At 40.1% G+C, this 25,209-nt stretch overlaps 1 protein-coding gene across 1 annotated transcript in view; it reads right to left on the bottom strand.

Moving 5' to 3' along the window:
* Window positions 1–25,209, bottom strand: part of obscnb (obscurin, cytoskeletal calmodulin and titin-interacting RhoGEF b) — an 821,414-nt gene that overhangs the window by 139,435 nt on the left and 656,770 nt on the right. Inside the window, exons 93-94 of the mRNA XM_060825732.1 lie at window positions 23,592–23,721; window positions 15,907–16,009 (exon numbers count right to left, since the gene is read on the bottom strand). Of these exons, the coding sequence (XP_060681715.1) occupies window positions 15,907–16,009; window positions 23,592–23,721 (233 nt within the window). The remainder of the gene's footprint in view (window positions 1–15,906; window positions 16,010–23,591; window positions 23,722–25,209) is intronic.

Here is a 25,209-nt window from a genome sequence, read left to right as displayed (position 1 = left end):
TCCTCAGATCTCCTCCAAACCACTTGCTCCTCACCTTAAACTTACACCCTCTGGTCTTAGATACATCTGCCATAGGGAAGAGATTCTCACGATCATCCCTGTCTATGCCTCTCATAATTTCGTATACCTAAATCAGATTCTTTTAATCTCCTTTGCTCCAAGAAAAACAAACCAAGTCTTTCCAGTCTCTCTTCATAACCAAGACTTTTCATTCCAATCAATATCGTGGTGAATCTCCTCTACATCCTTCCTATAATGTGGATTCCAGAACAATACTCTGGCTGTGACCTAACCAACATTTTGTACAGTTTTTGTGTAATCTCCCTGGTCTTAAACTCTATGCCTTGTCTAATAAAGACAAGTATACCATTTGCCTTCTTCACCACCCTGTCTTTCTATGCTGACATCTTCAGGGATTTATGGACTTGTGTACCAAAGTCCCTTTGTTCCTCATTACTCCCTAGGGACATTACATTCACAGTGTACATCCTTCCCTTAGACCCTTATTAGATGATAAATGCCAATTCTCTAATACTTATTTCTATCTCTGGCTGATTATCACAATTACTGGAGACCAAGCAATTGATTCCAGAACGTCCCCATCTCCAGCTTTTTATTTAATTGAGAAGTTAAGGTGAGGAGTGGTTTAAAGGAGATCTGAGGACTTTTTTTTCACTCAGAGGATGGTGGGTACTTAGAACATGCTGCTTGAGAGGATGGTGGAAATAAGTACTTTCGCAGCATTTAAGAACTTTCTCATTTCAGTTTTCTGATTTCATACAACTAGCATTTACTTCCTTCCCAATATCCACAAATTAGGCTGCTCTGGTACACCTGTCATTTCAGCCACTTTCAATCGCAACTAAACTTGCTAGTTTGATTTTATTTTCTCCCATCTAGTCTCTAACTACATCCATCATTTTAAAAGTTTCAATTTCCTAGCTCTAACCATTTCCTCTTTCTTGTGGATGTCAAATATCTATACATCTCTATCCATCATCAGGATGGACTGTAATCTCTCTGCTTCTTCCTCAAATGGAAGAAGAAGTTCCATTGACCACCTTCCTTTTCCTAATGCCCTCATTGTGTATTTTTGGCTGAGAGACCATATATCCATTAGTCTGATAAAACAATTGAGACCCAAGGAAAACATTACTTGATTGGCAACTCTTGCCCTCTGATTTCTTCTGTCAATTGGTTGTTTGCATAAGATCTTCATGACTCTATGAACATTCAGCCTGTTAACTCTGTTTCTCCCTTTACAGTGTTGCTGTCAATCCTGCTGAGTTTTTGCCACCATTTTTGATTTATATTACAAAAAAATTGATGTATCTTCAGGACAAATTCAGTTTCTGCAATCTTTTACACTTCAGTCTGTTCTGACATAATGCAATAGTTCTGTTCTCGTGCAAGCCTGCGTTACAACAAAAATCATAACAGTAGCACCATTTAAACTAATGAGACCAGAATCAGGTTATACCTAATACAGGTAAGAAAAGTTATTGTTCAACAAATAATGATCTTAATTCTTCAACTGCGTTATAGCCAATTCGTGTTGAAGAAACGCGCGCTATAGCAGAACAGACTGTACTTTGAAGTACCAAATGCCTTTACTTTGGCTTTATCATCTTTTAACATTGAGCTTATAAATTAAACTAGTTATTTTGAATTCTTTTAAATTTATAAGAAACTAAATTACAGCACCCAAATATAACTAGAAACTAGCTATGTTTATTTTTAAAGTGATTTTTCATAACTTGATGTTTTGGGATTAATAACATTTATTAATAATATCCTGATTACTCATTTCCACCATCTACCAGGTAGAGCATTCCTAACCACTCAATGCATAAAGACATTTTTCCTCATGTTGCCTCTAGTTGTTCTGTCAATCTTTATCATTTGGTTACCAATGCTTCAGTTGCTTTCCATTTGTCAAAATCAACACTACTTTATGTTACAAATTGAATTACGGAAAAAGATCAGGAATAATGTGTACCCTTTAAATAGATAACACTGTAAATGAAAAATAAAAGAACGGAAGATAAGTTAAAAAGTTACTTGCATTGGTATTTAGGGAAAAGAATGATCATATGTTAGATGCCCTAAAGAAACTGATATCGAATCAAGGAAAGTGACTCGTGACAATTAATGTCAGCAAATTAACAATAATGAAGAAAATTATGACACTACCAAGTGACAAGAAATAGGTGAAAACTGCACATGCCCTAACTATAATGTTCCTAGGCTTAGTTCAGGAAAGATTTCTTTACATTAGAAAACTGCACATCAGTCTTCCATTTAGGATCTACTGGAGAGGGAAATCACAGAATTATAAACTTAAGATTTGTAGCCAGAGAATTTACAAGTTTGTAATTAAAGATGAATTGTCTGAATATGAAAATTTTCAGCTGGTCAGGGAGATCTAAGAATTAGCATAGATTTGTAAACACTAATTAAACCTCACAAAGCTGATTAAGTGTACAGGATTTTGAGCAATAAATAGTTAAGGCAGAGATGAAGTTATGGATGATGCTATGAAGGTGGGAATAGTCAATCGCAGTTATGCCTCAGATGACCAGCACGATGGTTTTGGGAAGGTTTACCTCACTACATTCTGTGGAATCTTATTGTACACAATAGAATGCCATTTTTGCCTAGGAAACAATAAATACTACATTTAAGTAACTCATTGAAACATTTGGGATTCCTCAAGCATGCAAAAGGTGCATGAATCTAAGTTCTTCTTCTGCAGAAATATGAGATAACGCTGCATTTCAAATGAGGCATAAGTTCTGACCTCTCAACATCGACTTACAGCCACGACTTAGAGAAGCAAAACCTTCCTGTCCCTATTCCTGAAGTTTGTTATTTTAATAATTATCGTTTCTTGCTTTGAAAACAAACATAATTCTGATTTTTTTTCTCTAGGTGTTCAAACAATGCCGCCATCATTCAAAGCTTTGACTGCAGTTATTTCTGAAAGGCAATAGGACTCAAATGCAACTGAAATTGTTAATGATGCATAAATGTACTAAAAGCAGACATACATGAAATACAAAGCAAACAAAACCATGCCAGAAAACATTGCTCTCTACTGTTTGTGAATAATAAAGAATTCAGTAAGCCCAGAGAATATTAATACTAATTTGACATATTTTGGTTTCATGCTTAAGTTTTGACCAATTAAGTAGAATTGTTAAACAAAATGCCAATTTCTACTTGTGTAAATATCTTATATGCCACTGACATGGTTTACATTTAATGCATAGCTTGCATACTCTGAACAAAGTGGACAATGATGCCATATACTCCAGTTTAAAACTGGACTCAATAAATGGATTTGCAGCTTATCCAGCACACATAAAATATAAAATTATTAGCCTCTAAAATACATAAGTTGAAAATAATTAAAAGATAAAGAACACCATTGAAAAGAATTCTTGAAGTATTAAAAAACATTTCAGAATTATGATACTAAAATATTTAAAAAGAGGTCCAATGTAAAGGAAAGCTGTAGCTGTTATTTAATGCTTTGTAAGTTGTATCTTACAGTGGCTGTTACAAGGTGCTTCTTTTTTCTTCATATTTTCTGTTCATCACATGCTGAACAGTTGAGTGATGAAAGCCGAGGAAATGAAAAGCTTTTTCTTTCTTTGCTTTCTTTTAAACTATCAAGCAGTTCTAGGTCCTGTGTCTTGTCTCACTGGTACAATACCATGTCCTACTAAAAAATCAAAAATCAGTTCTCTTCCCGACCTCCATTCCAATTAATTAGAAATGACCCTTCTTCATCTAGAAGACTTTGCTGTGACTTCTCTAAAAAGGGTTTAGTCATGATAAACTTGCCAAAATCCATGCTTAAATGGTCTCAAGATGTTGTGATGCTAGACACTGCCAACATAAAGGTACTGCATTTGGCTTTATTCAAACTACAATGTAATTTGGTCCCTTCAAATTCCAAAAGGTCAGTGACACTTTCCTTCTTTAAGTGGAGGTAAAGTGTAACCTGTGATTGTGAGAAATCTGACTTCAAACAGAAAATGATAGCTACATACAGCAGGTTGCTCTGCATTGTGTGGAGAAAGAATAACTTAATAGTTTGTGTGCTACTGTCTTGTGATCCAAAATATCATATTCAATATCTGCAAAGAAAACTTTGCTTATCATGTACTTTCAGATTTTCTGTATCTGTTTCTGACAAAACAACATATATTTATCAATTATTAGGAGGAAATTACATTCTGTACTATTTTACCTAGAAATATTCATTATTTGCTTTAAAATGGTTATAAATCAATTGATACAATTTTATACTGATTTTGTAAAATGACATTGCTCAATATAATTTTCAGGGTATAGCCTTTTCCATATAGCAGCATTGATTTCAAGGTATTCTACCTCCAACACACAAAGTACAATAAAAAGAAAGTTCAGATATTTATTTCCAGCTTTTATGTATATAATTTTAAATAGAACACCAGTCTACTTAGATTTGGTTAGGTCAAGCTATAACATGATAGGATACAGAGCAAATACAGTGCCATTAGTCTGAGTCTTTATTTGGTTTACACCTTTATCATATAGTACAATATCCTTTCCTTGTACCAAATCAAACACTAAATATTGTAAAATGCATGTGTCCATGAATCTTCTGGAAACTACTGTCAAAATGACTAAATTACATTTGAACAACATTGAAGCTTCATGATCAAAAAAGGTGAGGTGAGTGACAGCCATTGACATCAAGACTGCATTCGACTGAGTGTGGCATCAAAAACTGACAAAGCTGAAATTAATGGGAAAACACTCTGCTGGTTGGAGTTACAACTAGGACATAGGAAGAAGGTTGTAGTTGTTGAAGGTCAGTCAGCTCAGCTGCAGAACATCTCTGGAGTTCCTCTGGGGAGTCTCCAAGACTCAACTATCTTCAGTTACTTCTTTGTTGACTTTCTCTCCATCATAAGGTGAGAAATGGGAACGTTGGCCAATGGTTGCACAATGTTCAGCACCATTGGGTGACTTGGATACTGAAACAGTTCATGTTCAAATGCAACAAGACCTGGACAATATGCAGGCTTGGGCTGAGAAGTGGCAAGTAAACTTTGTACCAAACAAATGCCAGGCAATGACCATATCCAATATAAGACAATCTAACCACCGTCCCTTGATATCCAATGATGTTGCCATTACTAAATCCCAACTTTTAACATCATAGGGGCAATTATTGACCAGAAACTCACCAAGACTGACCGCATACATACAGTGGCTACCAAAGCAGGTCAGAGCCTAGGAATTCTGCAGCGAGTAACTCACTCCTTGACTCCCAAAAGCCTGTTCACCATCTACAAGGCACAAATCAGGATGGGTGCAGATCCAATAGTATTCAAGCAGCCTGACACCATCCAGGACAAAATAGTTTGCTTGATTGGTACCATATCCATAAGCGGAAGTTGGTACTGCAGATGCTGGAGATTAGAGTCAAGATTAGAATGGCACTGGAAAAGCACAGCAGGTCAGGCAGCATCCGAGGAGCAGGAAACAAAAAAATCGACGTTTCGGGCAAAAGCCTGAATGAAAAGCTTCAGGTTCCTTATGAAAGGCTTTTGCCCGAAATGTTGATTTTCCTGCTCCTCAGATGCTGCCTGACCTGCTGTGTTTTTCCAGCACCACTCTAAACTTGACCCATATCCATAAGCACCCACTTTCTCCACCACCGACACAGGAGCAGCAGTGTGTACCACCTATAAGATGCATTGCAAAAATTCACCTTAGATCCTTAAACTGCACCTTCCAAACCTAAAACCATCTTGAAGGACAGCAGCTTCATGGGAACACAATCACCTGCAAGCTCCCCTCTAAGCCACTCGCCATCCTAACTTGAAAATACATCATCATTCTTTCACTGATACTGAGTCAAAATCCTGAAACTCCCCCCCGAAAAGCACTGTTGGTTTGCCAATAGCACATGGACTGCAGCAGCTCAAAAAGGCATGTACCACCACCTTCTCAGGGCAAGTAATGACTGGCAGTAAATACTGGCCAGCCAGCAACATCAATGCTCCACAACTGGATACAAAACTTGATGCTTTGCTAAACATCAAGGCAGAATGTAAAGCTGTATGTAAAAGCAGCTGCATAAATAACAATATGAATGGTTGTGATAGCTATGATCATGATTAGAAACATTTCTGGGTCATTGCCCCATTAAAGCCAGAGGAAACTGAAATGTACTTGCAGGAAGAATGAGTTATGCTGCAATGAAGATGTGTGTGGCTAAGTATATCATTATTCTAGTGCAAGAACGATAACCAAATATTTGGACAAATATAAAACAGTATAGTACCTTACATCTAGCATAATCATTATACAATGCATTACATCTATGTAAACTACACCATAAAATATAATTATCTGAAAAATTTCTTCATTTTAACACAGGTCTGGGAGCTTAAATTATTTCTCCTTTAACTTCATCAGTCTATATTGCTGGTCTCAAATCTTTACTGTGCTTCCACAATCATAACGTTCAAATGCAACTAAAGGAACACAGCAGTAAACAACAAAACATTCAGATTATGATCAAATTTGTGGGCAAAGCTAGTATTTTGTGAGAGAAACTCTGAAGGCCAATCATATCAATCCTAAGTTGTTGCTAAAATGGTTCTCAGGGTAATGTCCTAAGCCCAACCATCTTCAGTTGCTTCATCAATAAGCTTCCCTCTATCATAAGGTCAGAAATGGGAATGTTTGCTGACGATTACACAATGCTCAGTACCATTCACAACGCCTTAGACACTGAAGCAGTCCATGTCTCAATGCAGCAAGATCTGCACAATATCTAAGCTTGGGTGGTCAAATGGCAAGTAGCATTTGTGCCACTCAAGTGGCAAGCAATAACCATCTCCAACAAGAGAAACTCTAAACATTGCCCCATGACTTTCAAATGGTTTTATTAATGCTAACCAATTTAACATCAGCATTCAGCAGGTTACTGTTGATCAGAAACTGAACCAGGCCAGCCAGATAAATACTGTGGCTACAAGAGCAATTCAGATACCAGGAATCCTGCAGTAAGTAACTAACCTCCTGGCTCCAGAATAATTGTCCATCTACAAGGTACAAGTCAGAAATGTGATGGAATTCCTCCCACTACATCCTGAATGAATGCAGCTGCCACAACTCTGAAGAAGCTTGACACCATCCAGTACAAAACAACTCACTTGCTTGGCACCACATCAACAAACATTCACACCTTCCACTACCAACACACAGTGGAAGAATTGTTTGTCATCTACAAGAGGCACTGCAGAAATTCACCAAGGCTCCTTACACAGCACCTTCCAAACCCAGAATCCCTGCCATCTAGAAGGATAAGAGCAGCAGATATATGAGAATGCTACCATCTAGAAGTGCCCCCAAAAACCAAACGCCACCCCAACTTAGGAATGTATCACCATTCTTAGTGTTGCTGGGTCAAAATTCTATAACTCTGTCCCTAACAGCATTGCTAGTGTCCCTTGACCAAATGGACAACAGTAGTTCAAGAAGGCGGCTCATCACCTAGGATGGACAATAAGTGCTGTCTCTGCCAGCAAAGCCTACATTCCATAAAGGAATAAAAATAAATTCAGCAAGGCTCTTAACACTGCAGCATACAAACCTGCAATCTCTACCACCAAGAAGGGTAAGGGTAGTAGAGGCCTGGAAACACTGCCACCCTCAAGTCCCCTACAAATCAAACACCATCCTAACTGGGAATTGTCCATTCACTGCTGCAAAATCCTGGAAGGTACATTTCTAAGATTTTATAACATCATTGTGGGTCTACCTGAACCCCAAAGACTACATATTTAGGTAGAAGTATGGATTCATTTGCAAAAACATCAATGTTAGAATTTCTTTTTAGTATACTTAGCTTTGTGATTTAAGCCCTTTATATAGCTACCACAATTGCATATTTCCTGATATGAAATTTATACCTTTATTTAAAAGGTAAATTGTCTCATCTAATCTTAGAATCGTACAGCATAGAAACAGGGGTTTTGGTCCCACAGGTCAACAAACACCAAACTACAGTAATCACATTTACTGCACTTGGCGCATAGACTATTACAGATGTTCTGGCATTTTATGTGCACATCCTGATGCTTCTGAAATGTTGCAAACCTGCCTCCACTACTTTCTCAGGCACCATGTTCCATACTTCTACCATGGGTGAAAATACATTTTCTCAGATCCCTTCAAAACCATTTAATCCTTATCTAGATTTTCTGCCCTTCTTTCTTAGGCACATCTGCCATGGGGAGAATATTCTCAATCTACTGTCTATGATTTGGATGAAGGAGCAACGCTCCGAAAGCTAGTGTGCTTCCAATTAAACCTGTTGTTGTGTGATTTTTACTCTGTCTATGCCTCTCATAAATTGGCATACCTCAAATAGATCTCTCCTCAGCCTTCTCTGGTCCAAGGAAAACAAACCTAAGCTATCCAATCTCCCCTTGTAACTGAGGCTTTAGCCCAGGCAACATCCTGGTGAAATTCCTCTGGAGCCTCTTCAGTGCAATCATACCTTTCCAACAGGGTGGTGACCAGAAAAGCATACAGAATTCCACATGTGGCCTAACCAATGTTTAAAAAATTGGAACTAGTCTTCTTTGCTTCCATATTCTATAACCTGGCTAATGAAGGCAAGCATCCCATATGACATCTTCATCACCCTGTCTGCCTGTGTTGACACCTTCAAAGATCGATGTACTTGTACACCAACGTCCCTTTGTTCCTCAGTACTCTGTAGGAACTTACGATTCATTTTGTATATCCTTCCCTTATTGGACCTCCCAAAATGCATCACCTCACACTTTGCAGGATTACATTCCAACTGCCATTGCTCTGCCCAGTTTACCAGCTGATCAATATCATACTGTCTTCCTCACTATAAACAATTCCATCAATTTTCACGTCATCTGCAAACTTACTAATTATATCTTCTACAATCACATCCAGGTTGTCAATGTATATGACAAACAGCAAGGGTACCAGCATTAATCCCTGTGGTACAATGCTGGTCACAGGCTTCCAAACATGAAATAATTATTCACTATCACCCTTTGCTTCCTTTTTGCAAACCAATTTTAGATCCAGTTTGCAACTTGTCTTGGAATCCAAGGGCTCTACCTTTTGGACCAGCTTTCCATTTGGGACTTTCCCAAAGGCCTTACTGAAGTTCATAAAAACCAAAACAACTGTACTAACCTGTACTAATGTAGTAACCCTTTAAAAAAAACTCAATTAGTCAGACAGGGCCCCCTCTAACAAATCAGTGCTAACTATCACTGATCAATCCTTGCCTTTCCAAGTATTAATTAATTCTTTTCTTCAGAATTTTTTCCAATAATTTCCATACCACTGACATCAGCTTAAGTGGTTTATAATTGCCTGGCCTACTCCTACTGCCCTTCTTCAACAAAGGAAATACAATAGCTATTCTCCAGTCATCTGGCACTTCACCTGTAGCTAGCGAAGTATTAAACATCTCCGAGGTAAAAACAATGACTGCAGATGCTGGAAACCAGATTCTGTATTAGTGGTGCTGGAAGAGCACAGCAGTTCAGGCAGCATTCAAGGAGCAGCGAAATCAACGTTTCGGGCAAAAGCCCTTCATCAGGAATAAAGGCAGAGATCCTGAAGCATGGTGAGATAAGCTAGAGGAGGGTAGGGGTGGGGAGAAAGTACCACAGAGTACAATGGGTGAGTGGGGGAGGGGATGAAGGTGATAGGTCAGGGTGGAGTGGACAGGTGGAAAAGGAGATAGGCAGGTAGGACAAGTCCGGACAAGTCATGGGGACAGGGCTGAGCTGAAAGTTTGGAACGAGGGTGAGGTGGGGGAAGGGGAAATGAGGAAACTGTTGAAGTCCACATTGATGCCATGGGGTTGAAGTGCTCCGAGGCGAAAGATGAAACGTTCTTCCTCCAGGCGTCTGGTGGTGAGGGAGTGGTGGTGAAGGAGGCCCAGGACCTCCATATCCTCGGCAGAGTGGGAGGGGGAGTTGAAATGTTGGGCCATGGGGCGGTGTGGTTGATCGGTGCGGCTGTCCCGGAGATATTCCCTAAAGCGCTCTGCTAGGAGGCACCCTGTCTCCCCAATGTAGAGGGGACCGCATCGGGAGCAATGGATACAATAAATGATATTAGTGGATGTGCAGGTAAAACTTTGATGGATGTGGAAGGCTCCTTTAGGGCCTTGGATAGAGGTGAGGGAGGAGGTGTGGACGCAGGTTTTACATTTATCTGGTTTCCAGCATCTGCAGTCATTGTTTTTACCTTGTTGGTTTTAACCCTACTGCAAATCCTCTTGCAAGGCTGCCTGCCTTGAAGAAGTTTTCCTCCTCTCTCTACAAGAATCTCAGGGAGTCCTTCTCCAACTGCAACTCCCAGGTCATTTCCTCTGCCCTGAAGTTCTTCAATCATGTCGTGAAACAAACTCGCTACCACAGCTACATTTGCTTCCTCAGTGCCTGCCTCCGTAATCAACTCAGCCCACACAGACTCCAGGCCACCTTTAAACCAGCAGTGTTCGGAACCAAACAGGACAAACAGTACAGACTACAGATTCAAAAACACCAGCAACGGTTCTCCTTCAAGATCCTCCGCTCCACGCTCACAGCAATGCGTCGGCACCTAACCTCTCTACAGTCATCCTGGCCTCAGCTGAGGGCCACACTCTCTCAGAATTGCAAAGGACCCACTCTATACTACATCCTCAGGAGAATTCATACTCTCAACAAACAGTATTTCAATTCCATCTCAAACATCAAAAACTGTAAGTACAACAAACTTTTATCTATCCACCTCCATAACCAGCGCTCCTCAAACATTCCAGTAGATTCTCCTGGCTTCGGAAACTACTCAGACGCTATTAGCCATGGGGCTGATGCAGCTGCTACCCCACGCTGATTGATGATATCACTTCCACCCCCATCATGGCCACTCCCACAACCACTTCCGCCCCTCACAATTCCTCATGCATCACACGTGACATCTCTTCCGTTCCTCACATCATCGCTGATGCCACACGCTCAGTGACTTCCGCCATCCCTACTGCCGTGGTCACCACCACTTCCGCCCCCACCAGCGCCACTCACCTGCAGCCAACACAATCAAAGACCTCTCTTACCCCAATTGTACTCTCTTCCACCCTATTCCATCAGGCAGAAAATATAAAAGTTTGAAAACACATACCAACAAATTCAAAAACAGCTTTTTCCCTGGTGTTACTTATGAACGGGTCTCTGATATATTAGAGCTGATCTTTCTCTGCATCTTCTTTGTAGGTGAAACATTAGATTCTACATTCTGTTTTATTACCCTTATGTACTTATACAATGTATGATTTGCATGGATAACATTCAAGACAATACTTTTCATTGTATCTTGATGCATGTGACAATAGTAAATCAAATCAAAATTATCAATGACATTTTCTCCATTATAAGATTAGGTGTGAGAATGATCGCTGATGATTGCATGTTTAGCACTATTTGCCTTTCTTCAAATAATGAAAGAGTTCATCTCGATACGCAGCAACTCTCAGAAGACACTCAGGCTTGTGCTGAGACGTGAAGAGTAATAATTGAACTACAGACAATGATCATCTGCTACAAGAGGGAATCTAACCACATTCCATTGACATTCAAGTGAATTATCATCACTAAAATCCACACTTACAATTTCCTGGGGAATCAACGTTGACCAGAAACTGAACCAGTCATGTAAATCTGTGATTGGTTCAGACATGAGTGCTTGGCAGTGTTGCGCATCCAATGCATCATCCTTAAACACTTCCGCCAACTCCAACTAGACCCCACCACTAAGAACACCTTCCCCTCCCCACCCCTCTCTGCCTTCTGCGAGGATCGTTCCCTGAGATAGTCCTTGGTTTGCGCCACTCTCCCCATCGATTCCCTGAACCCCCAGCTACCTTCCCCTGTTACTGGAAAAGATGCAATTTCTGCCTGTACACCACCCCTCTCACCTCCATAAGGCCCCAAACAGTCTTTCCAGGCGAGACAGAGCTTCACCTGTCTTTCTTCCAACCTGGTTTACTGCATCAGGTGCTCCTGATGTGGTCTTCTCTACATCAATGAGACCAAACGTAAACTTAGGGAACAGCATCGCAGCCGGACCCGCAGGGGCCAACTGGACCTCCCAGTCACCGCCCATTTCAATTCCTCTTTCCATTCCCTTTCCGACACGACCATTCTTGGCATCCTCCATTGCCATAACAAACCACACCGCAAATTGGAGGAAAAACACCTCATCTTCCATCTGTGCAGCCTACAGCCCTGAAGACTCAAAATTCAGTTCTCCAATTTCAAATAATCTCCCTTCCCATCCACCAACTCCCTTCCTAGCCCTTTCCCAGCTCTTCCTCTCCTCCCTGCCACCAACCGGATTTATTCCTTCCATTGACTAACCAGGTCGTACCCTCTACCAGTCATCACGAATCCCACTTTTCCACCTTGCCCTCACCACTTTATCTGCAGCTCCCCCTATACCCACCCTCAGTCCAGAAGAAGGGTTACACCCAAAACATCAACTTCTCCACCTCCTGATGCTGCCTGGCTGGCATGTTCTTCCAGTCTCCTGCCTGTCCTGCAGTTCACAGGCATACATGGATTCAAGCGCTTTCAATTTGTTGGTCAAAGCACAAGAGATTATTTAGGCAACACCTGTTTCCATTCATATTTCTAGCCGTTGGATTTCAGGTTATTCTGGGTAATTTTGCCATTAATCTTCTAGGACTATTTAAGTTTGTCTGTGCTTTTACAGGAACATACAAATTGTAATTGAGTGAGTGGAGTTTTGGATTCAGCCATCTAGGCATAGACTTGAATTCCCTCCCTAAAATTCTCTGCCTCCACTTTTCTTTGACCTTTGTGACAGTACTTTACACACAAACCTGACCATTCCAAATGGATCTTTGACTTGATGTCAATTTTCATCTGTTAATGCATCAGCGAAGCATCTTGTTCAGACATGACTTCCTCTTAACAAAACCATGCTGATTGTTGTTGAATAATCCCTGTCTCTCTCTAAATGTAAATAAATTGCTTCCAATAATTGCCCCCACCATTGAGGCATACTGACTGGCCTGTAATTTCTTGGTTTATCCCTTGCTCGCTTCTTGAATAATGGCACAATATTGGCTGTCCTCCAGCACTGCTCCTGTGGCCTGAAAGAATTTGAAACTCTGTAAACGCCCTTGCTATTTCCTCCCTTGCTTCACTCAGCAAACGGAGTACATTTCGTCCAGCCCTGGAGATTTATCTTGTAAGCTGGCTAGGCCACTTAAAGCCTCCTCTCTGTTCAGGCTAACTTCTTTAGTGATATCACAAACCGTCTTCTCAATTTCTATAACCATGTCATCCTTCTCATCAGTGAACACTGGCCCAAAGTATTCATTTAGAAAACTACCTATATCCTCTGACTCAAGCACAAATTACTAATGTGACCCTTAATGGATCCTACTCTTTTCCAGATTATCCTTTTATCCTTAGTGTACCCATTGGATTTTCCTTTTCTCACCTGCCAGTATTCTTTCATTACCCTTTTAGTTCTCCTAATCTTTTTAACTTTTCATTTGCACATTCTATACTCATCTTGGGCTTCTGCTATTTTGAGCCCTGACTATCCACCTGAAACTTTTCTTTTTCTCTTAATCCAAGGCTGTATATCCCTCCATGACCAAGGTTCACAAAATTTGATAGTCCCACTCTTCTTCTTTATTGGAACATGTTGGTCCCATACTCTCCATGTTTCCTCCTGGAATGAATCCCACCGTTCCAAGACAGATTCACTTAGAAGTATGTGTCCCAGTCCATTCTGATCAAATCATTTCTGGTTTTATTAAAATCAGCCTTTCACCAGTTGAGAACTTTGAGATCAGGCCCATTACTGTCCTTTTTGTTGACAATCTTGAATCTAATAGACAGTGAATTGGGTAGTGAATCCCACAGCCCTTTGAGAGAAGTGATTTCTCCTCGTCTGTTTTTAAATCCTGCGACACCTTTTCCTAAAACTGACCTTTTGTTCTAGATTTCCCAAAATGAGGAAACATCTTTTCTATGTCTGCTCTGTCATTCCCCTTTAGCACCTCTTATATACCTTAATTAAATCTCCTTTTATTCTTCTAAACTTCAGAGAGGTGAAGTCTAAACAGCTCAATCTCTCTTAACAAGACAAACTCATCAATGGAAACAATCTAGTAAACCTTCTCTGAATTGCCTCCAACACAACTACATCCCTCTTGAAAGGGTCAAAACTGTACAAAATACTCCAGATGCACCCTCACTAGTGCCTTGTAGAGTTGAAGCAATACTTCCTTATTTTTATTTCCTGGTCATTTGGCAATAAATGCCAAAATTCCATTCACCTTCTTTCTCACCTACTGTAACTGCACACTAGGTTTTGCACTTTGCTTCAGGATCCTATATTAAACTCCCAGTGATGTGATTGCTCCTTTTGGTTTTTAAGTTCTACCCATATTGCTGCATTTGAGGAGCCTTCTAAGGTGTCATTCATCCTTACTGTTGAAATAGATGCACTGATCAAAATTGCAACACCTCCTCTTCCTTTACCTCCTTTCCTGCTTCACCTGAAGACCCTGTATCCTGTAATACTGACCTGCCAAACCTGCCTCTCGTTCAACCATCTCTCAGTGACAGCAATCATACCCGCATGTTTTAATTTGTGCCCTCACTCATCTGCCTATTTGTCAGACTCCTAGCAAAATAAATACCATGCAAAATTGTCAAACTTTCTTGTGCCTTAACTGGCCCTATATGTCTTTGCCTTCTTGACTCATTTTAGATTAGATTAGATTATCTACAGTGTGGAAACAGACCCTTCGGCCCAACAAGTCCACACCGACCCTCCGAAGAGCAACCCACTCAGACCCATTCCCCTACATTCACCATGACTAATGCACCTAACACTACAGGCAATTTAACATGGCCAATTCACGTAACCTGCACATCTTTGGACTATGGGAGGAAACTGGAGCACCTAGAGGAAACCCACGCAGACACGGGGAGAATGTGCAAACTCCACATTTGCTATATTTTCTAATTTGGTTTGTTCATCTCACCCTGCTGAATAATCTCTATGGATCCCACTTCCCTGCCAAGTTAGTTTAAACTCTCGCCAATAGCACTAGCAAACGTCCTCACAAGGATACTGGCCCCATTTGGTTCAGGCACAGCTGTACACCTTGTACAGTTCCACCATGCCAGAAATTAAAGTCCTTCATCCTGCATCATCTCTCCCACAACACACTCATCTGGATTAACTCTTGTCCATATTCACTCAAATTACCATTTAGGTTCTGTTCTTTAATCTATGTCCTAGCTCTCTAAATTCTGCTTTCAGGACCTCATCCCTTTTTCTATCCATGTTATTGATACCAATATGTACCACAATGTGTGTCTGTTTTCCCTCCCTCTTCAGAATGTCCTTTAATGACATCCCTGACCCTAGCATGAGGAAGGCAACATCCCATCCTGGAGTCTCTTTTGTGGCTGCAGAAATGCCTTTCTTTTCTCTTTAGAATTTAAGCCATAACCACTGTAGCCCTGCCATTCTTTTTCCTCCTCTCTTGTGCAGCAGACCCAGCCATGCTGCTAGGAAGATGACTGCCACTGCTTGAGTCAGACCTTTGAAAATCTAAATGATCAATTTCATCCTTATAATTTTAGGTTATTTTCAAGGAATTCTAGAAATGAATTACTTGACCATAAATGACAATCTCATTTCTGGACAACTGCAACCGTTTCTGAACAAGATTTTCTCTGAATATTGAGCTCCCAGAACTACATTGAAAACAATGAAATTACTGACGGAACTTACCTTCAATCATGACAACTTGGTCTCCTCTCTTTTCTGGAATCAGAGCAGGAGCCTGAAGATATAGCTCTGCAACATCTCTGGCTGTACCCAGCTTGTTAGTAACCTGGGAGAAGAAAAACAACAACTCAGATTCATAAATATAAACTAGAATGGTGGCATTGTTTATTATATATTCTGCATTGTAAAAGGCATTTTTATTTTTGTTAGGATGTACATCATGTTGACATATAGAAGGGAAGAAGAACATAAACAAAGAACCAGATGGGTGGTAATTAAATGTCAGCAGGAAGTTTGGAATTTGTATTGTAACCAAAATCTTTCAGACTTCCACCTATATATGTTCTTATGATGACTTGCAATGCGTTCAACAGTTCCATAATATTCACACCAATGAAACAGAAAACATCAAGCTGGAGAGTTTTTAAAATTTTCTTGTGAGACATGGGTGCTGCTGGCTGATGAGCATTTATTGTCCATCCCAATTTGGACTTAAGAAGATGGTGGTGAGCTGCTGTCTTGAACCACTTCAGTCCACATGCTGTAGGAAGACACAAAATGGGTTATGAAGGGAGTTCCAATATTTGATCCAGCAACAGTGCAGGAATGGCGATATATTTCCAATCAGGATGGTGAGTGACTTGGCGGGGAACTTTTAGGTGGTGGTCTTCCCATATATCTGTTGCTCTTGTCCTTCTGGATGGAAGTGATTATGGATTTGGAAAGCGCTGACAAGGATCTTTGGTTAATTTTTTCAGTGCATCCTTTAGACAGTAGACATTGCTACCACTGAGCATTGACGATGAAGGGAGAGGATTGTAGATGTGATTGTAGGTGCTAATCAAATGGCTGCTTTGTCCTGGAAGGTGTAAATGTTCTTGAGTGTTGTTGGAGCTGTACACATATAGGCATTCCAAAGTACTCCTGATTTGTGTCTTGTAGATGGTAGGGCGGACAAGCTTGGGGAGTCATGAGGTGAGTTGCTCAGTATAGTATTCCTTGCTTATGACCTGCTCTTGTAGACATTTGTGGTGAGTCTCTGGTCAATGGTAACCCCAAGAATGTTGATGGTTGGGGATTCAGTGATGGTAATGTCACTGAATATAAAAGGCAATCGTTAGATTGTATCTTATTGGAGATGCTCATTACCTGTCATTTGTGTGATGTGAATATTACTTGCCCCTTGTTAACCTAAGCATGGATACTATTCAGGTCTTGTTGCAATTAAACATGGACTTCTTCAGCATCTATGGAGTCGTAAATGGTGCTGAACTTCTGACCTTATCATAAAGGGAACTTCACTGATGAAGCATTTGAAGATTTTTGGGCCGAGGACACTACCTTGAAGAACTTCTGCAGAGATGTCCTGCAGCTGAGATAACTGACCTCACCTCCAGCAACCACAACCATCTTTCTATATGCCAGGTATGACTCCCATCTGGAAACATTTTCTCTGATTCCCATTAGATCTGGTTTTGCTACGGCTCTTTGACGCCACATTTAGTCAAATGCAGTTGTGATGTCAAGGGCTGTCATTGTCAACTCATGTCTGGAATTCAGCTCATTTGTTCATGTTTGAACCAAAGCTGTAATGAAATTAGGAGATGAGTGGCCCTTTTGGGACCCAAACTGAACATCATTGAGCAGATTATTGCTGAACAGATGCTGTGTGTTAATGACACCTTCCATCATTTACTGATGATCAAGAGTAGACTGATGAAGCATACCTGGGCAACATTCCACATTATCAGGTAGATGTCTGTGGTAATGGTATATTGGAACATCTTGGCTAGGAGTGTGGAATGTTTTGGAGCACAAGTCTTCGGTGCTATTGCCAGAATGTTGTCAGGGCCCACAGCTTTTGAATATCCCAGTGCCTCTAATAATTTCTTGATATTACGTGGAGTGAAACAAATTGGCTGAAGAATGGTAGCAATGATGCTGGGGACGAATGGAGGAGGCATGTTTGACTAAAAATTGTGAATGCTTCAGCCTTATCTTTTGCACTGATGTGTTGGTCTATTCCATCATGGAGGATGGGAATATTCATGGAGCCTTCTCTTCCAGTAAGTTGTTTTATTGTACACTATTATTCATAACTGGATATGCCAGCATTGCAGAGCTTAGATCTGATCCATTGACTGTGGGATTGCTTAGGTCTGTCATTTGCTGCTTAGATCACACAAGCAGCCCTGTTTGATTGCTTCACTAACTTGACACGTCATTTTTAGGTACACTTGATGTTGCACCTGGCATGCCCTCCTGCACTTTCCATTGAACCAGGTTTGATCTCCTGGCTTGATAGCATTGGTTGAGTGTGGATAGTATTGGGCCATATTGCTACTCTTGATGGCTCACAGTGCCTCATGGATTCCCAGACTTGAGTTTTTAGATCTGTCTTGTCTGTCCCATTTAGCTTGGTGGCAGTGCTCCACTATACAATGAATGGTATTCTCAATGTGAAGGCTGGACCTCGTTTCCACAAAGACTATGCAGTGGTCATTCTTAGTAATATCATCATGGTCGGCTGCAAATGCAGCAGGCAAATTGATGAGAATGAGGTCAAGTATGTCCTTCCTTGTTAGCTCCCTCATCATCTGTAGCAGATCCAGACGAGCAGCTATGTTTTTTAGGATCTGACCAGCTCAATCAGTAAAGTTAGTTCCAAGCTACTCTTGGTGGTGGACACAGAAATCCTCCACCCAGAGTATGTTTTGCACCATTGCCAACCTCAGTGCTTCCTCCAAGTGATATTCAACATGGAGGAGTACCCAATCATCAGCAGAGGGAGGACAGTACATGGTAATGAGCAGTAAGTTTCCTTGTCAATGGTTAATCTGATGTCATGAGACTTCATGGAGTCCACAGTCAATGATGAGGATTCCCAGGGCAACTCCCTTGACTGTATATCACTGCACTGCCACCTTTGCTGGGTCTGTCCTGCTGGTGAGATAGGACATATCCAGGGATGGCAATGGTGCTGTCTGGGACATTATCAGGTATTTCTCTAATTACACTGAAGTCATTCTTGAGCTACAGAGTTGAAATCTATGGATGAATTTTATTTTTCTTGATGGTAGATATAACCAAACACAGAGTTTGTGGTTTGCTGGCTCCAGCCCCTGCCTGCAAAAGTTGCAAAATAAAGTACCCTCTGGCCAATTAACAGCTGCTGGGGAAGCTGGCCAACAAGAAGAGAGAAGGGTGGTCAGTTTCTTCAAACTTCCAAGGTGAGATGCCTGGGGAGACAGAGGTTAGGCTGTGAATCGTAAGTCGGTCATGTCCACCCATTTAAAGATACCCTGCCAAGGGGTGATGGCAATTTCACTGTGCTCAGTGATTTTCAGACCAAAGTTTAAAGCCAAAAGTAGCACATGGTTGCCAGCCTTGAGCAGGTTTTAAAAGAAACTTCCAGTGTAAAAGCAGTTCAGCTTAATTAAGAAAGAACTTAAACTGGATCTGTATTCATTAAATCACCTAGTCCGTTGCCATTGGAGCATACAAAACTAAACAGAGTGCAACTTAGCATTTAAGATTGTAAGATGTAGAAACAGAAGTAGACCATTCAACCAATCAAGTATATTCTGCCATTCAATGAGAACATGGCTGATCTAATAATCCTCATTCACTTTTCTGGTTGTTTTCTGTTACACTTGATTCCCTTACTAACTAAAATACATCCACCTCAGCTTTGAATATACTTGACAACCCAACCTCATCAGCCATGTGCAGTAAAGAATTTCTCAGATTCACTATCCTTTAACAGAAGGAATTTCTCCTCATTTATGCTTTAACTAAATTATATCCTTTGGTCCTTGTGTCACACAGGAACAAAGAACAATACAGCACAGGAACAGGCTCTGTGACCCACCAAGACTGCGCCAACACATGATGTCTTTCTAACTTTTTCCTGTTCTAAACCTTCTATGCCTTGCCTATTCATATATCTGCCAAGATGCCACTTTAACAATGCTATTATATCTGCATCTACAATCTCCTCTGACAGCATGTTCTGGGCATTTTCCATTCGCTGTGTCAAAAGCTTGCCTTTCCTATCTCCTTTAAACCTGCCCCCTTTACCTTAAGGAGAAAGTGAGGACTGCAGATGCTGGAGATCAGAGTCAGGAGTGTGGTGCTGGGGAAGTATATCAGGTCAGGCAGCATCCTTGTGTTGTCTGACTTCTGACCTTGTCCACCACAGTCACCGGCACCTCCATATTAGGGCACATGGGTTTAAGATAAAAGAGTCGTGAGTGTGATGCTGGAAAAGCACAACAGGTCAGGCAGCATCCGAGGAGCAGAAAATTGATGTTTCGGGCATAAACCTGAATCCCTTCTGATGAAGGGCTTATGCCTGAAACGTCAATTCTCCTGCTCCTCGGATGCCATCTGACCAGCTGTGCTTTTCCAGCATCACACTCACGACCCTTTTATCTTAAGCCTATGTGCCTTAATGTGGAGATGCCAGTGTTGGACTGGGGTGGATAAGGTCAGAAGGCAGACAACACAAGGTTAGAATCCAACAGATTTATTTAAAAAGTCACAAGCTTTGGAGCATTGCCCCTTATTATTATTCAGCCTATCAACTTACCTTTCATACAATTTGTTTGATCTTACGATCCCTCTGCCCATTAATCTCTCTGCCTTTAAATTCTGTGCCTGTGTGCTCCTCTCTCACTTCATCTGACAAAGGGGAAATGCTCCAAAAATTTGAGATTTCAAATAAACCTGTTGGACTATAGCCTAGTGTCCTCTGACTTCTGACTATGACCCCTAGAAACTGACATTTTATCCTGGGAAAAAGACTTTGACTATCCATTCTATTCATGCTTCTAACAACTTTGTCCATTTTTTTCAAAATGTAAGTAAATTCTATTCCTAAGAACCTTCTTTAACAATTCCCCTACCACTGGTGTAAGACTCACTGGCCTGTAATTTCATGGATTATCCCTGTTGCCCTTCTTAAAAAGAGGCACAATGCTGTTTCTTCTCTAATTCTCTGGGACCTCTCCTGTAACTAAGCAGGCTGCAAAGATTTCGTACAAGATCATCGAAATTTCCTCACTTGTTTCCTACAGCATTTAAGATTGATCCATCGGGTCAGTGGGCGGCATGGTGACGCAGTGGTTAGCACTGCTGCCTCACAGCGCCAGAGACCTGGGTTCATTTCCCGACTCAGGCGACTGACTGTGTGGAGTTTGCACATTCTCCCCATGTCTGTGTGGGTTTCCTCTGGGTACTCCGGATTCCTTCCACAGTCCAAAGATGTGCAGGTCAGGTGAATCAGCCGTGCTAAATTGCCCTAGTGTTAGATTAGGGGTATGGTTAGTTGCGGGTTGGTGTGGACTTGTTGGGCTGAAGGGCCTGTTTCCACACTAAGTAATCTAATCGAAAAGGTCCTGTGGACTTGTTTACCTTAATGCTTTTTAAAACCCCCAACACCTCCTCCTTTTTAAACTGACAAGCACCAGAATATCAACATACTCCTCTCGAGATGCACCATCTACCAGGTCCTTTTTCTTTGTGAATATTTATGTGAAATATGCATTAAGGACCTCAACCACTTCCTCTGGCTCCATACATACAGTCCTTCCTTTTTCCTGGAGTAGACTTACCCTTTCCTAGCTAAACTCTTGCTTCTTTTATATGCATACAAAGTTGCGACTTTCCTTACTCCTGTCTGTCAAACATATATCATGGCCCCTTTTAACCCTCTTAATTTGTTGTTTAAATTCTTTTCTGCTTTCTTAGTATTCTTCAAGGGCACTGTCTGCATTCAGTTTCCTAAACCTTATGTTTGCCACTTTTTCCTTTTTACCTAAGCTTTTAATTTCTCGTCATCCAAGGTTTCTGCATCTTGCCATCCTTATTCTTATCAAGAGTAAACAACCTTTTTACATCTACCTTGTCCAGTCCTCCAAGAATCTTGCATGTTTCAATAAGGTGATCTTTCATTCTTTTAAGTTCCAAAGACTACAGGCTCAATCTACTCAACCACTCCTCTTAAGCCTTAAAGAATTCCAGTGAATTTGTCAGTCATGATTTCCCTTTTATAAAACCGTTCTGACTCTACTTAATAATACATGTATATCTAAATGCTCTTCTATTACAACCTTTGTAAAAACTCTAATATTTTCCCAACAATAGATGCTAAGCTAACTACGTTTTAGTCACATGTTTTTCTGTCTCCTTCCCTTTTTAAATATAGGTATTACTTTGGCAATTTTCCAATCCTTTGATGATGCATCTACTATTTATGTCCTTTATTATCCTAAGATGTATTCCATTAGGGTCTTGGGAACTTATTGATCTTTAGTCGCATTAGTTTTCCCAGAACTTTTTCTCTAGTGATAGGTATTGTACTTATTTCCTTTCACTCCTTATTCAGTAAATTTAGAATGTTGTTCGTGTTCTCTATTGTGAAAACGGATGCAAGTATTTATTCAACTTCCCTGCCATTTCCTGGTTGTCCATTATTATTTCCCCAGATTCATTCTCTAAAGGTACCATGTTCACTTTGACTTCTCACTTTCTCTTTATATATTTAAAGAAGCTCTTGTTATCTATGTTGATATTACTTGCAAGTTTACCCTCAAAGTTTATTTCATTGTTTTTTGGTTTTCTTTTCTTTTTAAAACTGTCCCAATCCTCTATGTGGCTGACCACTAATCTTGACCATATTGTATATTTTTACATTCAAGTTGTTGCTATTGTTAACTTCCCTGGTTAACCATTGTTGGCTTATCCCCTTCTTGAATCCTTCTTCCTCACTGGAATATATATAAGCCATGAACTATTTTCTTAAACATCTGCCGTTGTTAAATGTCCTTGCTGATAAACTCTTAGTCCACTTCAGCCAGCACTGTCTTCATTTGTTTGTAATTTCTCTCATTTAAGCTTAGCGTAGTTGTTTCTTACCCCAGTTTCTCCATCTAAAATTGAATACTAAATTATGGTCATTGTTTCTGAGGGAATCTTTTACTCTGATGTCATTTAGTAAACCTGTGTCATTACACTGCTCCAGATGCAAAATTGGTCATACAGCATGGAAATAGACCCTTTGCTTCAACTTATCCACGCTGACCAAGTTACCCAAACTAGTCCAACTTGAGTGCATCTGGCCCTTATCCCTCTAAACCTCTCCTATTTATGTACCTGTCTAAATGTCTTTGATTTGTGGTTTTATCCACATTGTATCATTCTGGGAAACCGTCTCGAATACAGTACGAATTCTTCCTCATCTACGAATCTGCCTATCCCAATCTACATGAAAATTAAAGTCAGCCATGATGGATGTGATACATTTATTACATACCCTCATTATCTCTCAAATTGTTCAGGTTATGGTACTTTATGATTCAAATATCTTGTCAGATGTACTTCAGGTAAGATGCTGTAAACTTGCTGCAAAGGTGACATCAGAAAATTCTATCTCAGAGATCAGGAATCCCAGTGACAGCTATTAATTTGCAATTTCTTTTGCTAATGTGAAACAATAAACCAGAGTGGAAAGATTTCTATGCATTTGCATGTAAAATGTATATAATCGTTGCAACATTTAATTCTATGCTCATACTTGATATGAAGTCTCCCATAACCAAAACAAAATGGAATACAGTGGTGAATAAAAATGGAGGGCTTTCCTGTTATTTATAGAGAAGGAAACTACTCTTTTTCATCATACTCACTTCACATTCATAGACTCCAAGGTCAATCTTTTCTGTGTTTTTGATGACCAGCACTGCAACTCCAAATTGAGGATCATAGAAAGTCTGGTATTTTGTTTTATTTGTTAATGGTGAACCATCTTTACTCCATCTTCAATAGAAACAAAATTAAATGTAAATCAAATTAATTGATATTTGAAAAAAACTTTAAAAAGTATAAGCTTTCAATGGAATATTTCAAAGTCCAGTTCAATGTAGAAAACCATGAGCTGAATGAAGCTATTAATCTAATAGAATAACCAGCACACTTGCACTTGTAGCTATATGGTTTTGCTTTGTTTAGAAATTCCCACATCACTTTAAATGAAAAGTTGCTTTTATTGCCATCCATCAGAAGTCATTTTGGAGCAGCCTGAATGCTTTCCAGGGCTACCATGAGATCGTCAGTTATGGGCCTAATAGGTCCAGTAGTTTCTGTGGAAGGGCATGTATATTCAGTTGTGGACGTAATGTTAACCCCACCACTTACTGATCAAATAGTAATTCATTAGTTGTTCATTATTCTTTAGAGAAATAAAAACAATTCAAATCTAAATTTTTAGCCCATTACAGACCTTTGGCTGTCCTTCTGAGAATGGTATAGTGCTGCTCTGAGATAATGCTGTATTCTTGATCGAGGGTAGCTTTATTGCATCACTATGGATTTAATTTCACACTATGCTTACACGGCCCCATACCCACCCAAGACATGATCAATTTAAAGTAGTATCATTAGAAATATAACCCATTACAGCATCCTGTATAAAAGGAACAACTGTTTAATCAGTTGATATATTTATTTGTTTTTATTTTACATAGACAGAGCCTGGGATAATAAATGATTTGTGATGTTTTTAGGATGTTATTAAATTACAATTTGGAAGATTATTAGATCCACTATTTACCTGTTCTATTCCACTGAAAATAACTTCCAAGATTGTCAGAGCTTTTACTTCATTTTCTTGAATGATCCACTTCCATGACATTAATAGCTTTTCTTTAATTTTGTGCCCAAAATTATAACTTGTTATTTATACAGCATTCTCAGTTTACATGAATATTTCAGAACACATTACAAAAACATAAAAACAATTGTCAAGACGTGGAAAAAATTAAGAGGGATGACCAAAATAGAGGAAGATGATGAGGTAGAGGGATTCAGGGAGGCAATACCAGATATTACTCTGAGCTTTTACACTGCACAATCTTCTGATAATAAAACAAAGAACTGCAGATCTGGAGATCTGAAACAAACAAGAGGAAGCTGAAATTGCTGTAGAAATTCAGCAAATCTCGCAGCATCCATGGTGAGAAAAGACATTTAATGTTTTGAGTTCCGTGACCAATCAGAAAAAGAGAGAACAAAGGGACTGTTAGAACATAGAACATAGAAAAATACAGCGCAGTACAGGCTCTTCGGCCCTTGATGTTGCACCGATCCAAGCCCACCTAACCTACACTAGCCCACTTTCCTCCATATGCCTATCCAATGCCCGTTTAAATGCCCATAAAGAGGGAGAGTCCACCACTGTTACTGGCAGGGCATTCCATGAACTCACGACTCGCTGAGTAAAGAATCTACCCCTAACATCAGTCCTAT

The sequence above is a fragment of the Hemiscyllium ocellatum genome, chromosome 5 (assembly GCF_020745735.1).
Source record: "Hemiscyllium ocellatum isolate sHemOce1 chromosome 5, sHemOce1.pat.X.cur, whole genome shotgun sequence".
Taxonomy (NCBI): domain Eukaryota; kingdom Metazoa; phylum Chordata; class Chondrichthyes; order Orectolobiformes; family Hemiscylliidae; genus Hemiscyllium; species Hemiscyllium ocellatum.
The sequence above is the reverse complement of the archived record's forward strand: the minus strand, read 5'-3'. Positions and strand labels throughout refer to the sequence as shown.